Source organism: Eurosta solidaginis, chromosome 4 (genome assembly GCF_040869045.1).
Source record: "Eurosta solidaginis isolate ZX-2024a chromosome 4, ASM4086904v1, whole genome shotgun sequence".
NCBI classification, from domain to species: domain Eukaryota; kingdom Metazoa; phylum Arthropoda; class Insecta; order Diptera; family Tephritidae; genus Eurosta; species Eurosta solidaginis.
Genome location: NC_090322.1, coordinates 183,632,114 through 183,652,571, shown reverse-complemented (window position 1 = coordinate 183,652,571; position 20,458 = coordinate 183,632,114). Strand labels below are relative to the sequence as shown.

The following is a 20,458-nucleotide window of genomic DNA, read 5'->3' as shown; positions in this document are numbered from 1 at the left end:
TCCGGTAACAAGCATCATTAAAGTACAAGCCCCATCATCGCGGAACGATTTAATATGACCACATCGAACCTTCTAGGCAATCCCGCCACCCACATCTAGTTCCATGAGGAACATGAGGTCGTCACAGCCTCGCCAGCTAAATATTTGTATGATACCTTCATATTTGTGACAGAATTCCCCTCGGGTGGGTGAGGTTGGCAATCCGGTTTGCGGAAGCTGGAGTGCTATACATCTTTTTATCGCGCTTATCAACCCCTTGAATCCTCTTACAATTCAATTTAGATCATTGAAGGTTGAAGTATGGAAAGGAGCACACGTTATTAAGATTGCGGTGCGTGTTACAACAGCGAGGGCAGCAAAAAGTAGTCCTTTTTTTTTAAACTCGAGCTTGCGAACAAAGACGGAAGCGATGGGGAAAAAGCTATGGGGTTTTATAGACAAATTCATCTCACCTTTCTGAAAATAATTTTAAGGAAACTGATTTTATTAGCTGTTCCCATTCCAATTAATTAATTAAGCTAAATACCACATGTATGTACATGTTTCCGACCTCGAAACCTCGAAACTCGAACAGAAGCCATTTCGATAGGAGAAAATATGAAACATGGAATGTAGGCTCGAAGAGGTAAGGTGTATTAAACTAAAAAATCCTAAAATAAAGTAGCTGTGGAAGTGGGAAGATAAACGGTTTGTAAACAGATATTTAGCAAAATAATACAGAAGTGATAAAATGCTACATGCACCACATAGGGTTAATTCATTTGTTTACATTTGTTTGACATAATAGTCCCTTATAAGATAATCATATTCAACTGCCAATCACACTTTGTTAAATATGCATTTGTGAAACGTCTTGCGACTCACCATTGGGAAAAATGCATGTTAACTTAATATGGCCAAGACGTTATAGAAAATCATATTGAAACATAAAACATGCAAACATTTTGCTACAAATAATAAAATTTAAATATAATGAATCCTACTAAATGCCTATATTCCCACAAAGAAATCATTTTAAGAGAAAATAATCAAAAAATGTTAACACCAGTTGAAACTGTTAACAGGTTAACATTGAAATTGGAAGGTGCCTGGTGAGTCACAAGACGTGTTCACATGCAAAAAGTTGGAATCTAGCAAAAACTCCTTCTCATTGTGTAAAAATTCTCTGATATCACACTTGTTTTATCCACAATGACACGTCCGACAAAATAAATTTTTTGTATGAATGCTAAAAAATGAATGTGAATGAAATTAAATTAAGAAAAACAGCTAAACAAGGATTACAAAAAAAGAAAAAAAAAAAACAAGGAAGGCTAAGTTCGGGAGTAACCGAACATTACATACTCAGCTGAGCGCTTTAGAAACAAAATAAGGGAAAGTCACCATGTAGGAAAATGAACCTAGGGTAACCCTGGAATGTGTTTGTATCAAATGGGTATCAAATGGAAGGTATTAAAGAGTATTTTAAAAGGGAGTGGGCCTTAGTTCTATAGGTGGACGCCTTTTCGAGATATCGCCATAAAGGCGGACCAGGGGTGACTCTATAATGTGTTTGTACGATATGGGTATCAAATTAAAGTTATTAATAAGGGTTTTTAAAGGGAGTGACCCTTAGTTGTATATGTGAAGGCGTTTTCGAGATATCGACCAAAATTTGGACCAGGGTGACCCAGATCATCATCTGCCGGGTACCGCTAATTTATTTATATATGTAATACCACGAACAGTATTCCTGCCATGATTCCAACGGCTTTTGATTTCGCCCTGCAGAACTTTTTCATTTTCTTCTATTTAATATGGTAGGTGTCACACCCATTTTACAAAGTTTTTTCTAAAGTTATATTTGGCGTAAAAACCAATCCAATCACCATGTTTCATCCCTTTTTTCGTATTTGGTTTAGAATTATGGCATTTTTTTTTTTTAATTTTTCGAAATTTTCGATATCGAAAAGGTAGGCGTGGCCATAGTCAGATTTCGCCCATTTTTAATACCAACATAAAGTGAGTTCAGATAAGTACATACGTGAACTAAGTTTAGTAAAGATATATAGATTTTTGCTCAAGTTATCGTGTTAACGGCCGAGCGGAAGGACGGATGGTCGCCTGTGTATAAAAACCGGGCGTGGCTTCAACCGATTTCGCCCATTTTCACAGAAAACAGTTATCGTCATAGAATCTATGCCCCTACCAAATTTCACAAGGATTGGTAAATTTTTGTTCGACTTATGGCATTAAAAGTATTCTAGACAAATTAAATTAAAAAGGGCGAAGCCACGCCCATTTTTAAATTTTCTTTTGTTTTTGTATTTTGTTGCACCATATCATTCCTGGAGTTGAATGTTGACATAATTTACATATATACTGTAAAGATATTACATTTTTTGTTAAAATTTGACTTTTAAAAATTTTTTTTTTTCAAAGTGGGTGTGTTCGTCATCCGATTTTGCTAATTTTTATTTAGCACACATATAGTAATAGGAGTAACTTACTTACTTAATTGGCGCTTAACCGTCTAAACGGTTATGGCCGTCCAACAAGGCGCGCCAGTCGCTCCTTCGCTCCGCCAACCGTCGCCAATTGGTCACACCAAGGGAGTTTAAATCGTTTTAGAAAAATTATTTTCTAATTGAAAATTTCTTTTTAAAGTTTTCGATGTTGCTTTTCCGGGGCCATGAACCCAGCGACTTCGGTTTGGTAGGCGAGTCACAAGGTCCGTATTTAAAAAAGCGGCTTCAATATCTATCCACTTGCCGTGGAAATAACTATGTTGCAGCTACCACAGAAGTGGTTTTCGTAGTCGAAATCCGTAGGTCATATGACGAAGCCTCATCAATGGCGAGGGTCTCGAGCTCCAACCGATGCAGCCGCTAAAGCAATACAAGAGAACCGAGGTATTAAGATCTTGATCCTTCACGCCAGTTCTCTGTTAAATATCATGCTTGGACAAATTAATACTTGGTGCGATTTAAATCCGAGAAGATTTAGGCCGAGCTTCTATTCTAGGCCAAGCTTTAAAGGTGCTTGTTACCGGAACGTACCGGATGTATATCCGAAAAAGGTCCTGTAACATTGATACAAGAAGAAGAAGAAGAAGAGGAAAGGAAGCAGATCGTGAAGAATCTTATTTAATTGTAGTGTTTCAATTACTACGTACATACATATATTCAATAGTATAATGGAATAGTAAAAAATATCTATTAATTACCTAAAACATGTAATGTCAGTCAAAACAATGGATGCTATTTCTCTATAGGAAGTAATTGTATTGAGTCCTTTCAGATCCACTTGCATCTTACTTGGCATTTCGGGTCAGCTCATTTCAGGGCACTTCGCGTCAGTTCATCCCTTAACTCTTCATGTCGGCCTCCTACCAGCAATACCTATATCCATATAAGCGATAGTTCTGGAAATGGTCTATGGTCTTAGGCCCGGTTGGCTTTAAAAACAGCCCATTATGAAATGTTTGCTTCTTATTTGAAATCTCAAGACTTAATTAAATCTGTGAGAATACCATCTCTTGAACTGCGTCAACAAAGAATCTGATTAAGTAATTTCAAATTATAAATAACAAGTAAGGAAGGCTAAGTTCGGGTGTAACCGAACATTACATACTCAGCTGAGAGCTTTGGAGACAAAATAATGGAAAATCAACATGTAGGAAAATGAACCTAGGGTAACCCTGGAATGTGTTTGTATGACATGTGTATCAAATGGAAGGTATTAAAGAGTATTTTAAGAGGGAGTGGGCCATAATTCTATAGGTGGACACCATTTAGGGATATCGCCATAAAAAGGTGGACCAGGGCTGACTCTAGAATTTGTTTGTATGATATGGGTATCAAAGGTGTTAATAAGTATTTTAAAAGGGCGTGGGCTTAGTTTTATAGGTGGACTCCTTTTCGAGATATCGCCATAAAGGTGGACCAGGGGTGACTCTAGAATTTGTTTGTACGATATGGGTATCAAACGAAAGGTGTTAATGAGTATTTTAAAAGGGAGTGGGCCTTAGTTCTATAGGTGGACGCCTTTTCGAGATATCGCCATAAAGGTGGACCAGGGTTGACTCTAGAATACGTTTGTACAATATGGGTATCGAACGAAAGGTGATAATGAGTATTTTAAAAGGGAGTGGGCCTTAGTTCAATAGGTGGACGCCTTTTCGAGATATCGCCATAAAGGTGGACCAGGGTGACATAGAACATCATCTGTCGGGTACCGATAATTTATTTATATATGTAATACCACGAACAGTATTCCTGCCAAGGTTCCACGGGCTTTTCATTTCGCCCTGCAGAACTTTGTCATTTTCTTCTACTTAATAGGTAGGTGTCATGCCCATTTTACAAAGTTTTTTTCTAAAGTTTTATTTTGAGTCAACAAACAAATCCAATGTCCATGTTTCATCCCTTTTTTCGTATTTGGTATAGAATTATGGCATTTTTTAAATTTTTCGTAATTTTCGATATCGAAAAAGTGGGCGTGGTCATAATCGGATTTCGGCCATTTCTTATACCAATACAAAGTGAGTTCAGATAAGTACGTGAACTGAGTTTAGTAAAGATATATCGATTTTTGCTCAAGTTATCGTGTTAACGGCCGAGCGGAAGGACATATGGTTGACTATGTATAAAAACTGGCGTGGCTTCAACCGATTTCGCCCATTTTCATAGAAAACAGTTATCGTCATAGAAGCTATGCCCTTACCAAATTTCACAAGGATTGGTAAATTTTTGTTCGACTTATGGCATTAAAAGTATCCTAGACAAATTAAATGAAAAAGGGCGAAGCCATGCCCATTTTGAAATTTTCTTTTATTTTTGTATTTTGTTGCACCATATCATTACTGGAGTTGAATGTTGACATAATTTACTTATATACTGTAAAGATATTCAATTTTTTGTTAAAATTTGACTTAAAAAAATTATTTTTTTTTAAGTGGGCGTGTTTTTCCTCCGATTTTGCTAATTTTTATTAAGCATACATATAGTAATAGGAGTAACGTTACTGCCAAATTTCATCATGATATCTTCAACGACTGCTAAATTACAGCTTGCAAAACTTTAAAATTACCTTCTTTTAAAAGTGGGCGGTGCCACGCCCATTGTCCAAAAGTTTACTAATTTTCTATTCTGTGTCATAAGTTCAACTCACCTACCAAGTTTCATCGCTTTATCCGTCTTTGGTGATGAATTATCGCACTTTTTCGGTTTTTCGAAATTTTCGACATCGAAAAAGTGGGCGTGGTTATAGTCCGATATCGTTCATTTTAAATAGCGATCTGAGATGAGTGCCCAGGAACCTATATGCCAAGTTTCATCAAGATACCTCAAAATTTACTCAAGTTATAGTGTTATCGGACGGACGGATGGACGGACGGACGGCTCAATCAAATTTTTTTTCGATTCTGATGATTTTGATATATGGAAGTCTATATCTATCTCGATTCCTTTATACCTGTACAACCAACCGTTATCCAATCAAAGTTAATATACTCTGTAAGCTCTGCTCAACTGAGTATAAAAAGCGTGCTCATCCAAAAGTATCAGTACTTCAGATATGACATTCCATTGCCCAATTTTAGTCGATTTATTAGTTAAATTGGTGCAAAAGTCAATCGGAATTTCTACATTGTACCTATAAATCATGAATGTATGTACGTAGTTTTTGTTTTATGTGGTAGTATTTTTCCCGCTTAGATTTGGTTTTGGTTTTCTGTCATTCAACACATTTTCGCTGTTTCTCCGTACACTTCCAGCCGCATATTTTATAGGCCTTAATTTTATGTTAATTTATCAAGTAAATATCTACTCGCAAGCACGATTGTATCGTTAAGTACATCCATACCTACATACATAGGTACGTGGGAGCAGTAGTAAATAACGTTAGTGTTTGTACCTTGTAAGCTTGGTTATTGATTCTCAATTTCTAAAAGCAGCTATACCGTAGCCAATGAATGTGTTGTTGAATCTCAAAAATGGGTATATTTTTTCGCATAACCCCTTTATATTTCTCAGTTAGCCGGATCGTCCTCGACCTTTCGTCCGCCCCTCTTCATTGTTTCGCGCAACTGTACTGTCCCGTCTCATATACTCTTATCAGCTCTGCCACTAATTCTTCTGATCACTCTAAAAAATATTCCCAGTCAGTACCGCTTTCCGGGCTCTGATGTGTAGTCGTCCTTTTAGTTGCCTGCGAGGGCTGACGCATGCCCTTATGAGGGATTCAAGGGGTTGGGAGGCGCATTACAAAACTTTATAACTTCATAGCTACCGCAACCCAGTTGTCAACCTACCTACGCGAGGGGAATCCCGTTACAAATATGAATGTATCATACACATATTTAGCGGGCGAAACTCTGGCGACCCCAAGTTCCTCATGGAACTAGGGAGTGGAGGTGGGATGGCCTAGAAGGTTTAATGTGGTCATATAAATGGTTCCCGAGATGGTCGAGCTACTACCTTAATAGTGCTTTGTTACCGGAACGTACCGGATCTATATCCGGCAAAGGACCATCAATATTGATAACACTCCCCAAAACCTACGGGGAGTGTCTATGTCTTTAACACAACAACAACAAGACATGTGAACGCAAAAACGCCAAAGACGGGACTATCCTCAACATAATGGCTACGGATCCGAAATGTACCCTGAGGTCTGCTAAGTTTTTAACGGAACGTGCCAAGCTGCGATATTCGTTTAGATCCACCACTATTACTAAAAACTGAACCACCGCTTGAAGGATGTGAAAAGTATCACTATCCTCTGTCTACGACTTTTAACAGCCACTGACCCAGAGCGTAGTTCCACATATGATATCAAAGCCAAGAACCTTAATACCCTGTGTTAATATTTAGGAACATTTCTTTCCTGTGGATTGTTCAAGTGCAGCTTTCCATGCAGTCGATCTAATTTGTTATCATCACCTATGCTGTGGACGCTGGTCACTGCTTAGGCGATTAGATACGGTACCAGTCAAACTCACGGCGTATGCAGAGGGCGTTTCAATTCCTGCTAACAATTTGCTTTGGAATATGACCGCCAACGTGGAAAAGATGGATCTAAACTATTTTTAATTTCTACAGGCAAACCAATAACTCACGTAACGACGTCTGCTGGGTCTGCTAGTACTCGTAGATAGATATAAACACGCTTATATTAGCTTCACTTGTATTTTTGTAACTTTCTTTTATACCAAATAATAAAAAAGGATCCCTGCTGTTCCAGCAGTGATACGATACCCACTTCGACAGGCACTTTCTCATGGCTCTATTACCATGCCCATTATCAAGTATATTCGGTGGATATTTCTCAAGGTTTACAATGTGGAGGATGTTGAGAAAAAGTATACCCAAAGTCTGCAGTGTGTAGCATGTTGAGAAAAAAGTACCCTAAGGTCTGCAGCGTGTGGTAGGTCGCACTTGCTGTAAGGGCAAGGGTGTGATATTTCTCAAGGTCTTTAGTTTGCTACATGTGGCAGGACGTCACCTCCAATATCATGCTAATGTTAAAAGGCCATATAATGTGTATAGACGGGGGCTGTCCCTGATAGCACGGGTATGAGAATTCTCGTGCCTACTACAGGAATGTGCTTTGCACACAGAGTATATTAACTTTGATTGGATAACGGTTGGTTGTACAGGTATAAAGGAATCGAGATAGGTATAGACTTCCATATATCAAAATCATCAGTATCGAAATAAAATTGATTCAGCCATGTCCGTCCGTCTGTCCGTTTACACGATAACTTGAGTAAATATTGGGATATCTTCACCAAATTTGGTACACGAGCTTATCTGGACCCAGAATAGATTGGTATTGAAAATGAGCGAAATTGGATGATAACCACGCCCACTTTTTATATGTATAACATTTTGGAAAACAAAAAACCTGATTATTTAGTAAATAATACACCTAGAATGTTGAAATTTTACGTGTGGGTTGATATTAAAGGCTTGTAAAAAATTTGAAAAAATTTGTTTAAATGTGCGTAACATTGCCTACTTGTGATAAAATCAATTTTACAAATATTATTAATCATAAATCAAAAATCGTTAAACCTATCATAACTAAATTCGGCAGAGAGGTTGCCTTTACTATAAGGAATTCTTTGAAGAAAAATTAACGAAATCGGTTAAGGACCACGCCCACTTTTATATAAAATATTTTTAAAATGGTCGTAGACGAAAATAATAAGTTACATCTTAGCGAAAAAAAGCTTTGTATCAATAGAATTTTACTTTATAATTTGAATTATAACATTAAATTGGAAAACACTCAAATTTTTGAAAATGGGTGTGGCACTGCCCCTTTTATGACTAAGCAATTTTCTATGTTTCGGGAGCCATTACTCGAAGAAAAATTAACGGATCGTAATGAAATTGTGTACACATATTTTCCTAATAGCAGAAAATATTTCCAGTAAAAATGGGATCAGTTAAAGACCACGGGAACTTAGATATAAAACAAGTTTAAAAGCATAATAAACTATAACTTAGCAAAAATAGTTTTGAATCAATGATATTTCACTTATCAAGTTTTATTGTAAGAGGAAATGGGGAGACATTTTTATTTTTTAAACGGGCGGTGCCAGGTGTTATGTAGAAAAGTAATTTATCTGAAATGAAATGTGCAATTGAAGCTCACGCTGAGTATATAATGTTCGGTTACACCCGAACTTAGACACCTTTACTTGTTTTTCATTTTATTTATTACTGAGATGATAAAATAATGCATTATTTGCTTTTCCTACAATTTTAAAGTTCAGATAAACACTATGAAGCTGCGCTCGAGTTCGAAAGATAACTTTTCACAAACGATTTTTTTACGATTTTTATCAAGCCAGCCAAAGTTCACTTTCATATTCGCCTTTACTTCGTCCTCTAGGTTTGATTCTACGATGTTGCTGTTTTTAACTTTTTCTACCAAAGCGAGAAGCTAAAAGTTTAAACGGTTTTAAAATTACTTAATTTATCAGTACTTAAGCGTTTCTCTTATGCTTACCCTTTTCTGTTTATCATTGTTATTTACGTAATTGGCCATATTAACGACGTCTTAACTTAGTGGATTAGAGCTACCTTGAAAGTTTGAAAGTTTACCGTATGCTTCCCAGTTATTATTGAGAAAATCAATGCAAACTAACAGACCCAGTCCACTACTCAAATATGCCAAAGTCAATACAGATGTGCGCTCTGTATCACTCAGCGAGTTACTCATATTGATTGTGCTACTCACAAACTTTTGTAATTGTGCCTCATTTTCTGAACAACCTAATGCACGGAGTAACCGCGAGCGGTAGTCGGTATCGCTTTATGTTAGAAAATCATTGAAAAAGTAATTGTAATCATTATCACTGGACTTACGAAGACCATTACAATAGGCTTGTCGTTTGGTATTTGGTTCAATTGGAACGCCATTATTGATAAGCAATTTTAACTTCTCATTGGCTTCCATAAGACAATTCTCCACACCAACTAAACATGCAAGATCAACTGCCCTATTTCGTGTAAATTTACGTAGCAACTGCTCGCCGGGTACTTCATTAACACCCAACGTTTCGTAAAGTTTTATCACTAATGATGCAATAAACTGTTTAAAATCATTGTAATCTTGATCGCCGTTAAGATATGTTTCGCAAATTCGTAGGCATCGTCTAAAATTTGAGCACGATTCAGGACATGTATCTTATTAGGTCGCAATACCAGACCCTGAGCTATAAGATGCCAGTTCTTGTCATCGTAATTGATGCGATAGTAACCTGTTGATTGCTTATTCAAAATCAACCAGTCGTCAGCGCCTACTTCATTATCTGCTATATTTAGTTCTTTCGTATTGAAATAATGTGTAGCCGTGGTGTTCCGAAAGTCAGCTTTCAAGTTGAAGCATAATTCAATGGTACATAGTAGATATTCGATGAGGCAATTGTATTATTAGTGTTGTACGCTGTTTGCGTGATAGTGAATGTTTTTAAGCTATTGCATAGATTTTATCGCGGGCTTGGCGACTAAATCAAAAAAAAAAACGTAACGGATATTTGTCAAAAAAGATCCGAAAAGGCTCGAAAAGGTTCGAAAAATTCGAAAAGGTTCGTAAAGGCTCGGTGTTAGCAACAGGCCAAATACATAATATTGGATCTCTATCATAATCAGCGGTGGGCAGGTTACCAAATTGAGAATGTGTTAGTAAACACGAACGCGTAGCGAGCACGAAAGCAAAATCAATTATTTATTTAGTTTGATTTCAATGCTTGAACGGTGAACACGTGTCACACGCACTCTTTGGTACTCTGTTTTAAGCGCGCGTGCGACCCTTCCTCACCGTACCACCATCGAAATCAAACTAAAAGAGCTGTCGTTGATTTTCACGAAGTAGCCATTGTGCTATCGCTTATCGTATACATATATGGTCGCTTACAAGCCAACCTAATAAAGCCGCACTGCGTTTTTTTAGCGCACGCAAACAACCGGCGTTTTTGCCCTAACCCAAATAAGCATGTGTTGCGACAATGTAAAGCATGTGTGCAAACGTCAAATCTAAATGTCACGCAGAACAAAAATTGGAAATCGAGTTAGGTTTTCACGCAGCAAATTCAATTTGAGTTGCTCTCATACAAGTTGTATGTGCATGAGACATTTTTGACAGAAAATGACTTGCGTGCGTTTATATTAGGTTGGCTTGTTAGCCGGTGCTAAGCTCACGCCCACCCCGGATCATAAAGTTAAAGTTAAGGTTAAAGTTAAAGTTAAAGTTGAAGTTAAAGTTAAAGTTAAAGTGAATGTTAAAGTTAAAGCGAAAGTTAAAGTTCAAGTTAAAAATAAAGTTAAAGTTAAAGTTAAAGCTAAAGTTAAACTTAAAGTTAAAGTTGAAGTTAAAGTTAAAGTTAAAAATAAAGTTAAAGTTAAAGTTAAAAATAAAGTTAAAGTTAAAGTGAAAGTTAAAGTGAAAGTTAAAGTTAAAGTGAAAGTTAAAGTTAAAGTTAAAGTTAAGGTTAAAGTTAAATTAAAGTTAAAGTCAAAGTTAAAGTTAAAGTTAAAGCTAAGGTTAAAGTTAAAGTTAAAGTGAAAGTTAAAGTGAAAGTTAAAGTTAAGGTTAAAGTTAAAGTTAAAGTTAAAGTTAAAGTTAAAGTTAAAGTTAAAGTTAAAGTTAAAGATAAAGTTAAAGTTAAAGTGAATGTTAAAGTTAAAGAGAAAGTTAAAGTTAAAAATAAAGTTAAAGTTAAAATGAAAGTTAAAGTCAAAGTTAAAGTTAAAGCTAAAGTTAAAGTCAAAGTTAAAGTTAAGGTTAAGGTTAAAGTTAAAGTTACAGTTAAAGTTAAAGTTAAAGTGAATGTTAAAGTTAAAGTTAAAAATAAAGTTAAAGTTAAAGTGAATGTTAAAGTTAAAGTGAAAGCTAAAGTTAAAGTTAAAAATAAAGTTAAAGTTAAAGTGAAAGTTAAATACTAACTTTCCATTTATTCAATAAAAGTAAAAAATTTGTTTTCTTATCGGTCACCACGCTTAAAAAGGTTAACTTGAATTAATATCAAAGACAAAAGTTGAATTAATATCAAAGAAAACAAAATGTTGCATAAATATTATAATTGCATAAGTTGATAATATGCAATAGCTTTACCTCGGCAGTCCCCGAGTGCCACACGTCCTTTTTTTTTGGTATAGTCACGCGTCACTGTGAGCAATGGAAATCCAGATTGTTGAGACCATGCTCGGAACATAACGCCTATCGAAGCGGGGAGCGCTATTTTGTGTTCATCGGCAGAGCTTTGCATAGCGTCAAAAAAATGTCCTTCATTTGCGGCACCAAATGCACTGTGTGACAAAAGTATTTATTAGTTTTTACTAAATATTTATTTGTTTGAGGCACTGTGTATCTACTTATCGTTTAGATATCTAATCAGAGTTGAACGAAAGATCTCATCTCCCAAAGCACATTTCCACATATAGAGTACAGTCGACGCGTTTTCATAAGAAGACATGAAATACCGCGCATCTATTTCCGACGGCGTCTGAACATAATGCGTCATTGGAAAAACATCACCATTCACATCACTCGACATGGCTTCTTGATATTCATCTGTATGCATTATTTGATAAACATCCCATTCGCGATAAACCTAAAATGCCATTAAAAGAAAAGGTAGCCAAGTTAGTTAAGTATTTTTTTTTTGAAATGGGCGCAGCAAAACTCAGCGACTAACTTCATTTACAGCCTCATAAGCATTGAGCCTGCCAAAAGCTTCTTTCACCCATAAGTAAGTCCACCGTTTGATAGTCACATGATTACCAATCCATTGATGAGTGAGCTCGTGAGCAATCTTATTTGCAGCATCAATAAGATCACTCGTCGTTGATGTAGTTTTGTTGATGAGTAAATCTAGTTCACCGTATGTTACTATGCCCCAATATTCATTACAGCCATCTTTTTCAGGTATTGCCACTTGTACTAGTCTAGGTAGATCGCATGGTATTTTGTAGTAATTTGTTAAATGTTCCAAGATTATCATGCCAAAGACCAGTCCAAATTCTTGTATGGGCACATCTTCTGGTTTCGTATAAAGCCGATGTGGTACTGAATGTAGCGCACCTTCTGTGTATTCAAAATCGGACACATGGAAGGCAATCAAGTATGTTGGCATGGTCACCGTAGTCTTAGCGAAAACAGTAACGCCATTACTGAAAATTTTTTTTTGAGTTTTTGATGATAGCAAAATTTAGCCGAAACACAATACTGGATACGAAACTAAAAAAATCCAAATCCCGTACACGGGTCAATCACCAAAAAAATCCTTCCAATGAAAAAATAACAACAAGACTCCCATGAAATCTGTTTTTCTGATAACGACTACGGCAAAAGTTTTAAGGACTATGATTTTAAGGCATGTACCTGGAATGTCGGAACCATTTCAAAGGGAGGTTTCGATACCTGGTCAGGTAAAAGCCATAAGTACGACAGGAGGGGCTGGTTCGTGATGGGAAACATTTTTCGCCACCATGTGCTCTTGCTCACGGCTTTGAACGAGTCTCTCGACGCAATCCGAGTCCGGGAAAGGTCATGCAATATAAAATTTGTAAGCGCTTACGCAAAAATACATATATGCTGCGGCCGACGTGAATAAGAAGTGTTTCTATGAGCAACTATGATATCAAAATCATCATTGGCGACTTTAAGGCAAGGGCGGGTTAAATTGTAGAGGAGCACTTTTCCTCATTGGTGGAAAGCGAGGAAGAAGGACGGAATTTACGTCCGCCACCCGATGACGAAGTGTGAATGGCAATATCGTGACTAAACCACAACAATGCGGCCTGTAACGACGAAGCGGTGGTAACAACTATACGTGAGTTCCTATGGGTAGACGAGCGCATGCCTGCAGACTTGAATTGTAGTGTACTCGGCGCAATCCACAAGAAAACCTCCCTATTACCGCGGAATCAGCAAACTTAATATTGCGTATAAGGTTCTATGTAGTGTATTGTGCGAAAGACTGATACGAACAATGAACCGATTTTACCTGATCAGAGCGGCTTTAGCCCTGATCCTGAACCAAGTCTTTGGTGATTTCAAATCACCTTTGGACAGCCCGAAACGGAGTTGCAGGAATGGTGCTTTGTCTGAATTTTAGTTTCGTCCAAATCTTGTATGGCTTTGACAAATAACGTTGAACCACTCTATACAGATTTAGAAGTTTTCTCTCCAAGCCCTTCAAAACCAAGCAAGGCTTCATACGAGGTATTTCTAGCAGCGGGTGAAAACGATAATTTATTGATATCATTACAAAAACGCCGTAAGTTCTGCCTTCTTTGACTTGGGTGAAGAGGCAAAAAAGTCTAGCGGCGAACGAGGTTAAGACGAAGTATTTCCCGTTAGCAAAGAAATAACCGACGCAATCAGGCCGAATAACCCGCGTCACTGTTGATGTATATAAATTCGAAACTGTGACTTCGTCTATTTGTTAACTACCATTAACAGAAAAAAACACTGTCAGCCCCGTAATCCAACCGGGAATCACTATTGCAAACATGCGGACTGACTGGGCAACGGAATAGTAAAGACCTCTCTCTACGAACAAAAATCGCGCTTTCTCATACCCGTCCTGATGTATGGTTCCAAATCATAGACGATGTCGCGATAAGATTGGATGGTCCCTGCCCATAAATTATTCCTATCGAACTCGTATATAGGCGGCGGAATACTTGATATCCCCTGCTCTCAGTTGGCGTCATTTACGATCCAGAAGTTATTCTTACTTCCACCCACCGGTGGTGTTCCTAATCAGCCCCAGTTGGCAAAGCGAAGAAACGACAGAAGTAAGCGAATTCATAGGTCAATATCAGTGGCGAAAAAGCCATCTTTCGTCAGTTTGTGTTTCGCACTTGTCTAATATTCTACTTACGAGCTTGCACTTTCGTTCATACGCATATTAGATAAGGCATTGTATGATGGATGATGTTTTATGGTTATTTGAAATGTGGCACGTTTGGCTGGTTCATCGTAACAAGGAAATGCCTTACGAGCAAATGTCGGTTCGAACTCTGTGGTTGCCATATAACTGCAATAAATATTAATGAAATTTGTAAGGATTTTTCAAATTTGCTTTTATAACCCTATTGTTTCATAATTCTTACTGCATTTTCTGTGCACTGTCGTTATAGGAAAGTATGTAAAATCCCTTTTTGTCTGTACTTAATTGTCCCTTATATGCGATAGTTAAAGTCCAATTGGTGCCTTTATTAAAATTTAACTGTTGATCTTGAGCAGTCAAGCTAAGAAACTCTCGTTCAATTTGGTATAACCAACTCATGGGATACTCAACAGCATCTTGTCGATCTGCATTATGGTGGCCTTAAAATCTTCAAGCTCTAGTGCATGAAGTACAATGGTTTTAGTATTCACAGTAGCGGTTAGTGAAATTTGAACTTGACCTGTGAAATCTCTCGTTCCATTGTGAAAATTTGTTGTTAATTCCAGATTGTAGTGAAAAGGTTCGGTATTGTTTGGTAAGCGATAGTTATTATTGGAAGTACCGTTTATGCATTTTTTCAAATTTTTTCATCCAACTCAAAAAAAGTTATGAATTTTTAAAAAAACACCGTTTTTTTTTTAAAAGCTGTAACTTTTTCAAAAATTGACCGTTTGGGATCTTTTTTTTTAATTTGTTTTTAAATGTACTTTTCGGAAAAAATACAAAAAATTTTTAAAGTTTTTTTTTTTTAAATTTTTCAGTTTTTCGAGATTTTTCGAATTTCGCCATTTTTTTTTTTTTGTTTTCATAAAAAACTTCAATCAACTCTGCAATCATCCCCACTAATCCCGGAGTGGGCCGATTTTTTTTTTTATATTTTTTTTATTTAATTTTTTTATCAATTTTATTTATATAACAAAAAATGTAAGAAAATGATTTTTAAGTATTCTTTCCTTTATATATTATGGAAATCTTACATGTCAGTAATATATAAAGAAAAGAATACTTAAAAATCATTTTCTTACATTTTTTTGTTATATAAATAAAATTGATAAAAAAGAAATAATTCTAAAGGGGTCGGGTTCAAAATTGGTCGAAATGGGATGGAATACCCCATATACATACATATTAATAAAATAAAATTAGTTTAAAATATTGTCACGATAAAAATGTACCACAAAACGTTTATTTAAATTCGCAGGTTTGTCCTTTTTTTAAACAGCATAACGCTTTATTACTACATAGTTAGTTTTAGCTAGTAAAGCGTAAAACATATACTTGAACTAGCTTTAATATAATAATTAGATCTATCACGATTTTTAGCCAATCCTCTATGTAGAATCATCTTAAACAAGTATTTTTGTCAACCTTTAGTTAAGAGGTCAAAAAAATTATTATTTTTTTATCCATTCATCCATTTCTGTAACAGTCGCACATTTTTGTTAAGAAGCTTATGTTCCCCGACTTTCTTGAGAATAGCTTGATATGACCAGGCAGAACCATAGCTATATTCATGGATTTCAATACTTTCGCGTTAAATTTTTTTGCATTTTTCTTAATCGTTCAGAAAAACGTTCGCACCCGGAATTTCGTTTTTTATTCTTGTGAAAGCATTTCTGAAACTACCCAAGGTAATGTAACTAAAGTACCCCAATTTGTTAAGCATATAAGCCCAATCCAATGGATTTCAATCATAGAGGCTATACTTTCGCTAATGCGAAACATCTATTTTGGAAAGTCTTTTATTATGTGGAAAGCAATTGCCTCGTTCCTAACATTTTTGTTAAAGGATTATTCACTTTTTAATTTTGGGTCCTTTTAAATAAAAATCGAAGCTGTAGGAAAATGTAATTTAAAACAGGGCTAGGCAGTCTAATATCGTGCGGACAAATTCAACTTATCAAATCAGTTGCGAACCAACTATGGAGCGAACGTATCTAGTCGTCGTCCATTTGTCCGCATTGATTTATTATTTCGTTAGTATTTTCATATTGGCCTTATTTGTCGGCCCGTGTGTACGTTAAGGCCTACGGAAAGGAAAAACGTAATTTTGCGAATCATAAGGTCGAACTATTTCCCAGCAAGCATCAATAAAACAGTCAAGGTCAGTCATCCACGTGCAAGCCAAAGTTCGAAGCTGTACGTAATCTTGCTCCAAGCAATGGTCTTATCTTCTTGTTAACTAAATCTGATCGAATGATGGAATGAGATGCACCCGTATCTACAGTCAGTAAACGTTCCTTTCCATCCACATGTCTTTCGACAGTAAGATTGCTTGACCTTCTGTCAATTTGCGAGATAGAGATTATGGGGCATTCAATTGCGGGAGCCAGCTGTCGCCCCCTTGCGGCTGACTCGGTTTAGTTTAACGATTGAGTGGACTTGAGATTTGCTCATCTCCTTCAGCTCTGCGTTTACTACTAGCCACATTGTTGGAACTATTATGGTTGGTGCTGCAATAACGTGCAATGTGGCCTAGCTTTCCACACTTAAAGCATTTTACTGTATCATTATTCTTCTGCTGCGTTCCCTTCAATGCTTCGAAAATTGCGTCTATCCACTCTGGTCTTTCCACTAACACACGATGGGCTTTGTATGCTGGTTTACTCAGAAGTGAGGCAGTTTTCTGAGTCAGTGCATGGGATACTGTTTCAGCAAATGTTTGCTTTGGGTTTGCGTATGTAGCTCGCTTCGTTTCGACGTCCCGTATGCCATTTATAAAACTCTGAATCTTTACCCTTTCAGTGTATTCCACGGGTGCGTCCGCATTTTCAAGATGAACCAATCTTTCAATATCTCAAGCAAAGTCCTGCAAAGTTTCGTTAGATTTTTGGTAGCGGTTTCGCAATTCTATTTGGTAGATTTGTTTCCTGTGTTCGCTTCCGTAACGTCGTTCTACAGCAGCCATCAATGCGTCATAGTCGTTCCGCTCTCCTTCGGGAATCGTCTGTAGGATTACGGCTGCTGGTCCTTTCATTGCTACGAATAGAGCTGCAACTTTATCTTCAGCATTCCACTTGTTCACTGCTGTGGTCTTCTCAAACTGTAGTTTAAAGACCTGGAAAGGAACGGAACCATCAAAGGATGGTGTCTTTACCTTTGGATTACTCGCTGAAACTGCTGGGCGATTTATTGCAACTCCTGTATACGACATCTCAAAGCTTCTACCTCGGCCTCGACTTTTTCCTGTCGGCCACTGAAACCTTCATGAAACTGGGTTAGTTTCTCTTCCATGCGCGCTTCCAGCTTAGATGATATACGCACTTCCTGCTCTTCAAGTTGTGTAGAGATATGAGATGATATCTGCGCTGAAATTTGTGCCGACATTTCGGATATACGTGCCTCCTGTGATTCCAGTTGAGATGTTATTTGCGACGACATTTCTGAAATGCGTGCCTCCTGCGCTTCCATCTTCGATGTTATGCGAGTATCCTGTGATTCTTGTTGAGATGCTATACTTTCTGTTATACGTGTTTCTTGGGTTTCCATTTTTGTCGATATCTGTGATAACAAAGCCAATATCGCATTATTCTCGCCGCTTGCGACTGGACTCGGACTTCCGTTCATCTCTTCCAACTTTGTTAATGTCTCATCCCCAGCAGGATGAAAAACATACTCGTCCACATTAGTTCCTTGCGACTCCATTACCTCTCGTAGCCGTGATTGAATTTCGATCTTATTGGCGGTTGATTTCAATCCGCGGTTCTTCAACTCCTCTTTCAGTTGCTGGATCCTTAATTCACTTAACTTTGCCATGTCCAAGTTATATTCGAAATCTTCGGAATTTATTCAACCATTCCTCTTCTGACACCAATTGTAACGAATTTAGTGAAATTCAGCTTATTTGCAACCTTCTGCTACCGTTCGAATCGCCAAACTGTTGAATAAATAACTCCAATATTCAATAATGCAAAATGGTCGTTATTAGACTACTTTGAGGTACTTCAAAATAACACTTATACTTCACAACCAATAGCGTGTTTAAAGCAAACTGATTACTAACTACTCAGCTTTCGCTGCTTTTATACTCCCTGTTGTCTCGTCCAGCCATTTCTCCTAAGGTCTAGTAACTTCTCATGCTTGGTTACCAGCCATACATGTATATTTGTAGTTTATAGTCTCTCGCATAGCCATATGCGTGTGTATATGTGAGTACTACTTCGGCTGATGATTACATCTGTGTGTGAGTTATCTCTTCGTTGCCTTGTATGTATGTGGGTAAATGATGATTGATGTGTTTATGTAGCTTGCTTTAATGTTTTTGTTGTTGTGCATTTACTTAGTAACAGCTTAGAGATGGTAATATTCGTCACAGTATTTTTCATATTAAAGCGACCAAAGTGGCAGGGCTAAACTATAAGTCAACTTTAAGTATACTTACACCTCCCACCGTAAAACCGGACTCTAAATAAATAAATAAATAAAGTACCCTTATTTGAAAAATATATATTGCAATTTTATAAACGCGTTAACACCAAATATACTAGAAGAGAATAAAACATATTTTTAAGAGGAATTCCGCAAAATAATATCTCAAAATAAACAGACAAGTAGACAGGTTTGGACACACGTTGCATGCGTAAAATGCAATGAAATTTAACAAACAAACAAATCAGTAACGGTGGTGGGAATGCATACTTCACATGAACTCGATTACAGAGTATGTAAGTATGTACATACATAAGCACATATGAGCAGAGTAAAGAGGGATTGAACAAATATGCGATGGGGAAAACTAAATGAAACGTAACTGTCTCGCATAAATTCACTCGCTATGGATGATAGGCACTGGAGTAAAATGTAAATAATATAATTACAACAAGTAAGGAAGGCTAAGTTCGGGTGTAACCGAACATTACATACACAGTTGAGAGCTGTGGAGACAAAGTAAGGGAAAATCACCATGTTGTAAAAAGAACCTAGGGTAACCCTGGCATGTGTTTGTATGACATGTGTATCAAATGGAAGGTATTAAAGAGTATTTTAAAGGAAGTGGGCCATAGTTCTATAGATGGACGCCATTTAGGGATATCGCCATAAAGGTGGACTAGGCCTGACTCTAGAATTTGTTTGTACGATATGGGTATAAAATGAAATGTGTTAATGATAATTTTAAAAGGGAGTGGGCCTAAGTTCTATAGGTGGACGCCTTTTCGAGATATCGCCATAAAGGTGGACCAAGGGTGACTCTAGAATTTATTTTGTACGATATAGGTATCAAATGAACGGTATTAATGAGTATTTTAAAAGGGTGTGGGCCTAAATTCTATAGATGGACGCCATTTCGAGATATCGCCATAAAGATGGACCAAGGGTGACTCTAGAATTTGTTTGTACGATATGAGTATCAAATGAAAGGTGTTAATGAGTATTTTAAGAGGGCGTGGGCCTTAGTTCTATATGTGGACGCCTTTTCGAGATATCGCCATAAACGTGGACCAGGGGTGACTCTAGAATGTGTTTGTACGATATGGGTATCAAATTAAAGGTATTAATGAGGGTTTAAAAGGGAGTGGCCCTTAGTTGTATATGTGAAGGCGTTTCCGAGATATCGACCAAAACGTGGACCAGGGCGATCCAGAACATCATCTGTCGGGTACCGCTAATTTATTTATATATGTAATACCACGAACAGTATTCCTTCCAAGATTCCAAGGGCTTTTGATTTCGCCCTGCAAAACTTTTTCTTCTACTTAATATGGTAGGTGTCACACCCATTTTACCAAGTTTTTTTCTAAAGTTATATTTTGCGTCAATAGACCAATACAATTACCATGTTTCATCCCTTTTTTCGTATTTGGTATATAATTATGGAATTTTTTTTATTTTTCGTAATTTTCGATATCGAAAAAGTGGGCGTGTTCATTGTCGGATTTCGGCCATTTTTTACACCAATACAAAGTGAGTTCAGATAAGTACGTGAACTGAGTTTAGTAAACAACGGATGAGCGGAAGAACAGACGATCGACTGTGTATAAAAACTTCGCGTGGCTTCAACCGATTTCG

The 20,458-nt window shown here is 37.0% G+C and overlaps 2 protein-coding genes across 6 annotated transcripts in view; one reads left to right on the top strand and one right to left on the bottom strand.

Moving 5' to 3' along the window:
* The window catches only part of Rip11 (Rab11 interacting protein), a 96,320-nt gene that overhangs the window by 12,479 nt on the left and 63,383 nt on the right, over nt 1–20,458 (top strand). The window lies entirely within an intron of this gene.
* Nucleotides 9,043–14,802, bottom strand: LOC137247760 (aminopeptidase N-like). The gene is made up of 8 exons (XM_067778713.1): nt 14,616–14,802; nt 14,384–14,539; nt 12,191–12,665; nt 11,868–12,106; nt 11,608–11,801; nt 9,699–9,865; nt 9,356–9,585; nt 9,043–9,304 (listed from the first exon to the last, which is right to left on the bottom strand). The coding sequence occupies exons 1-8, from the start codon at nt 14,789–14,791 to the stop codon at nt 9,052–9,054; spliced, it is 1,890 nt and encodes a 629-aa protein (XP_067634814.1). The 5' UTR covers nt 14,792–14,802; the 3' UTR covers nt 9,043–9,051.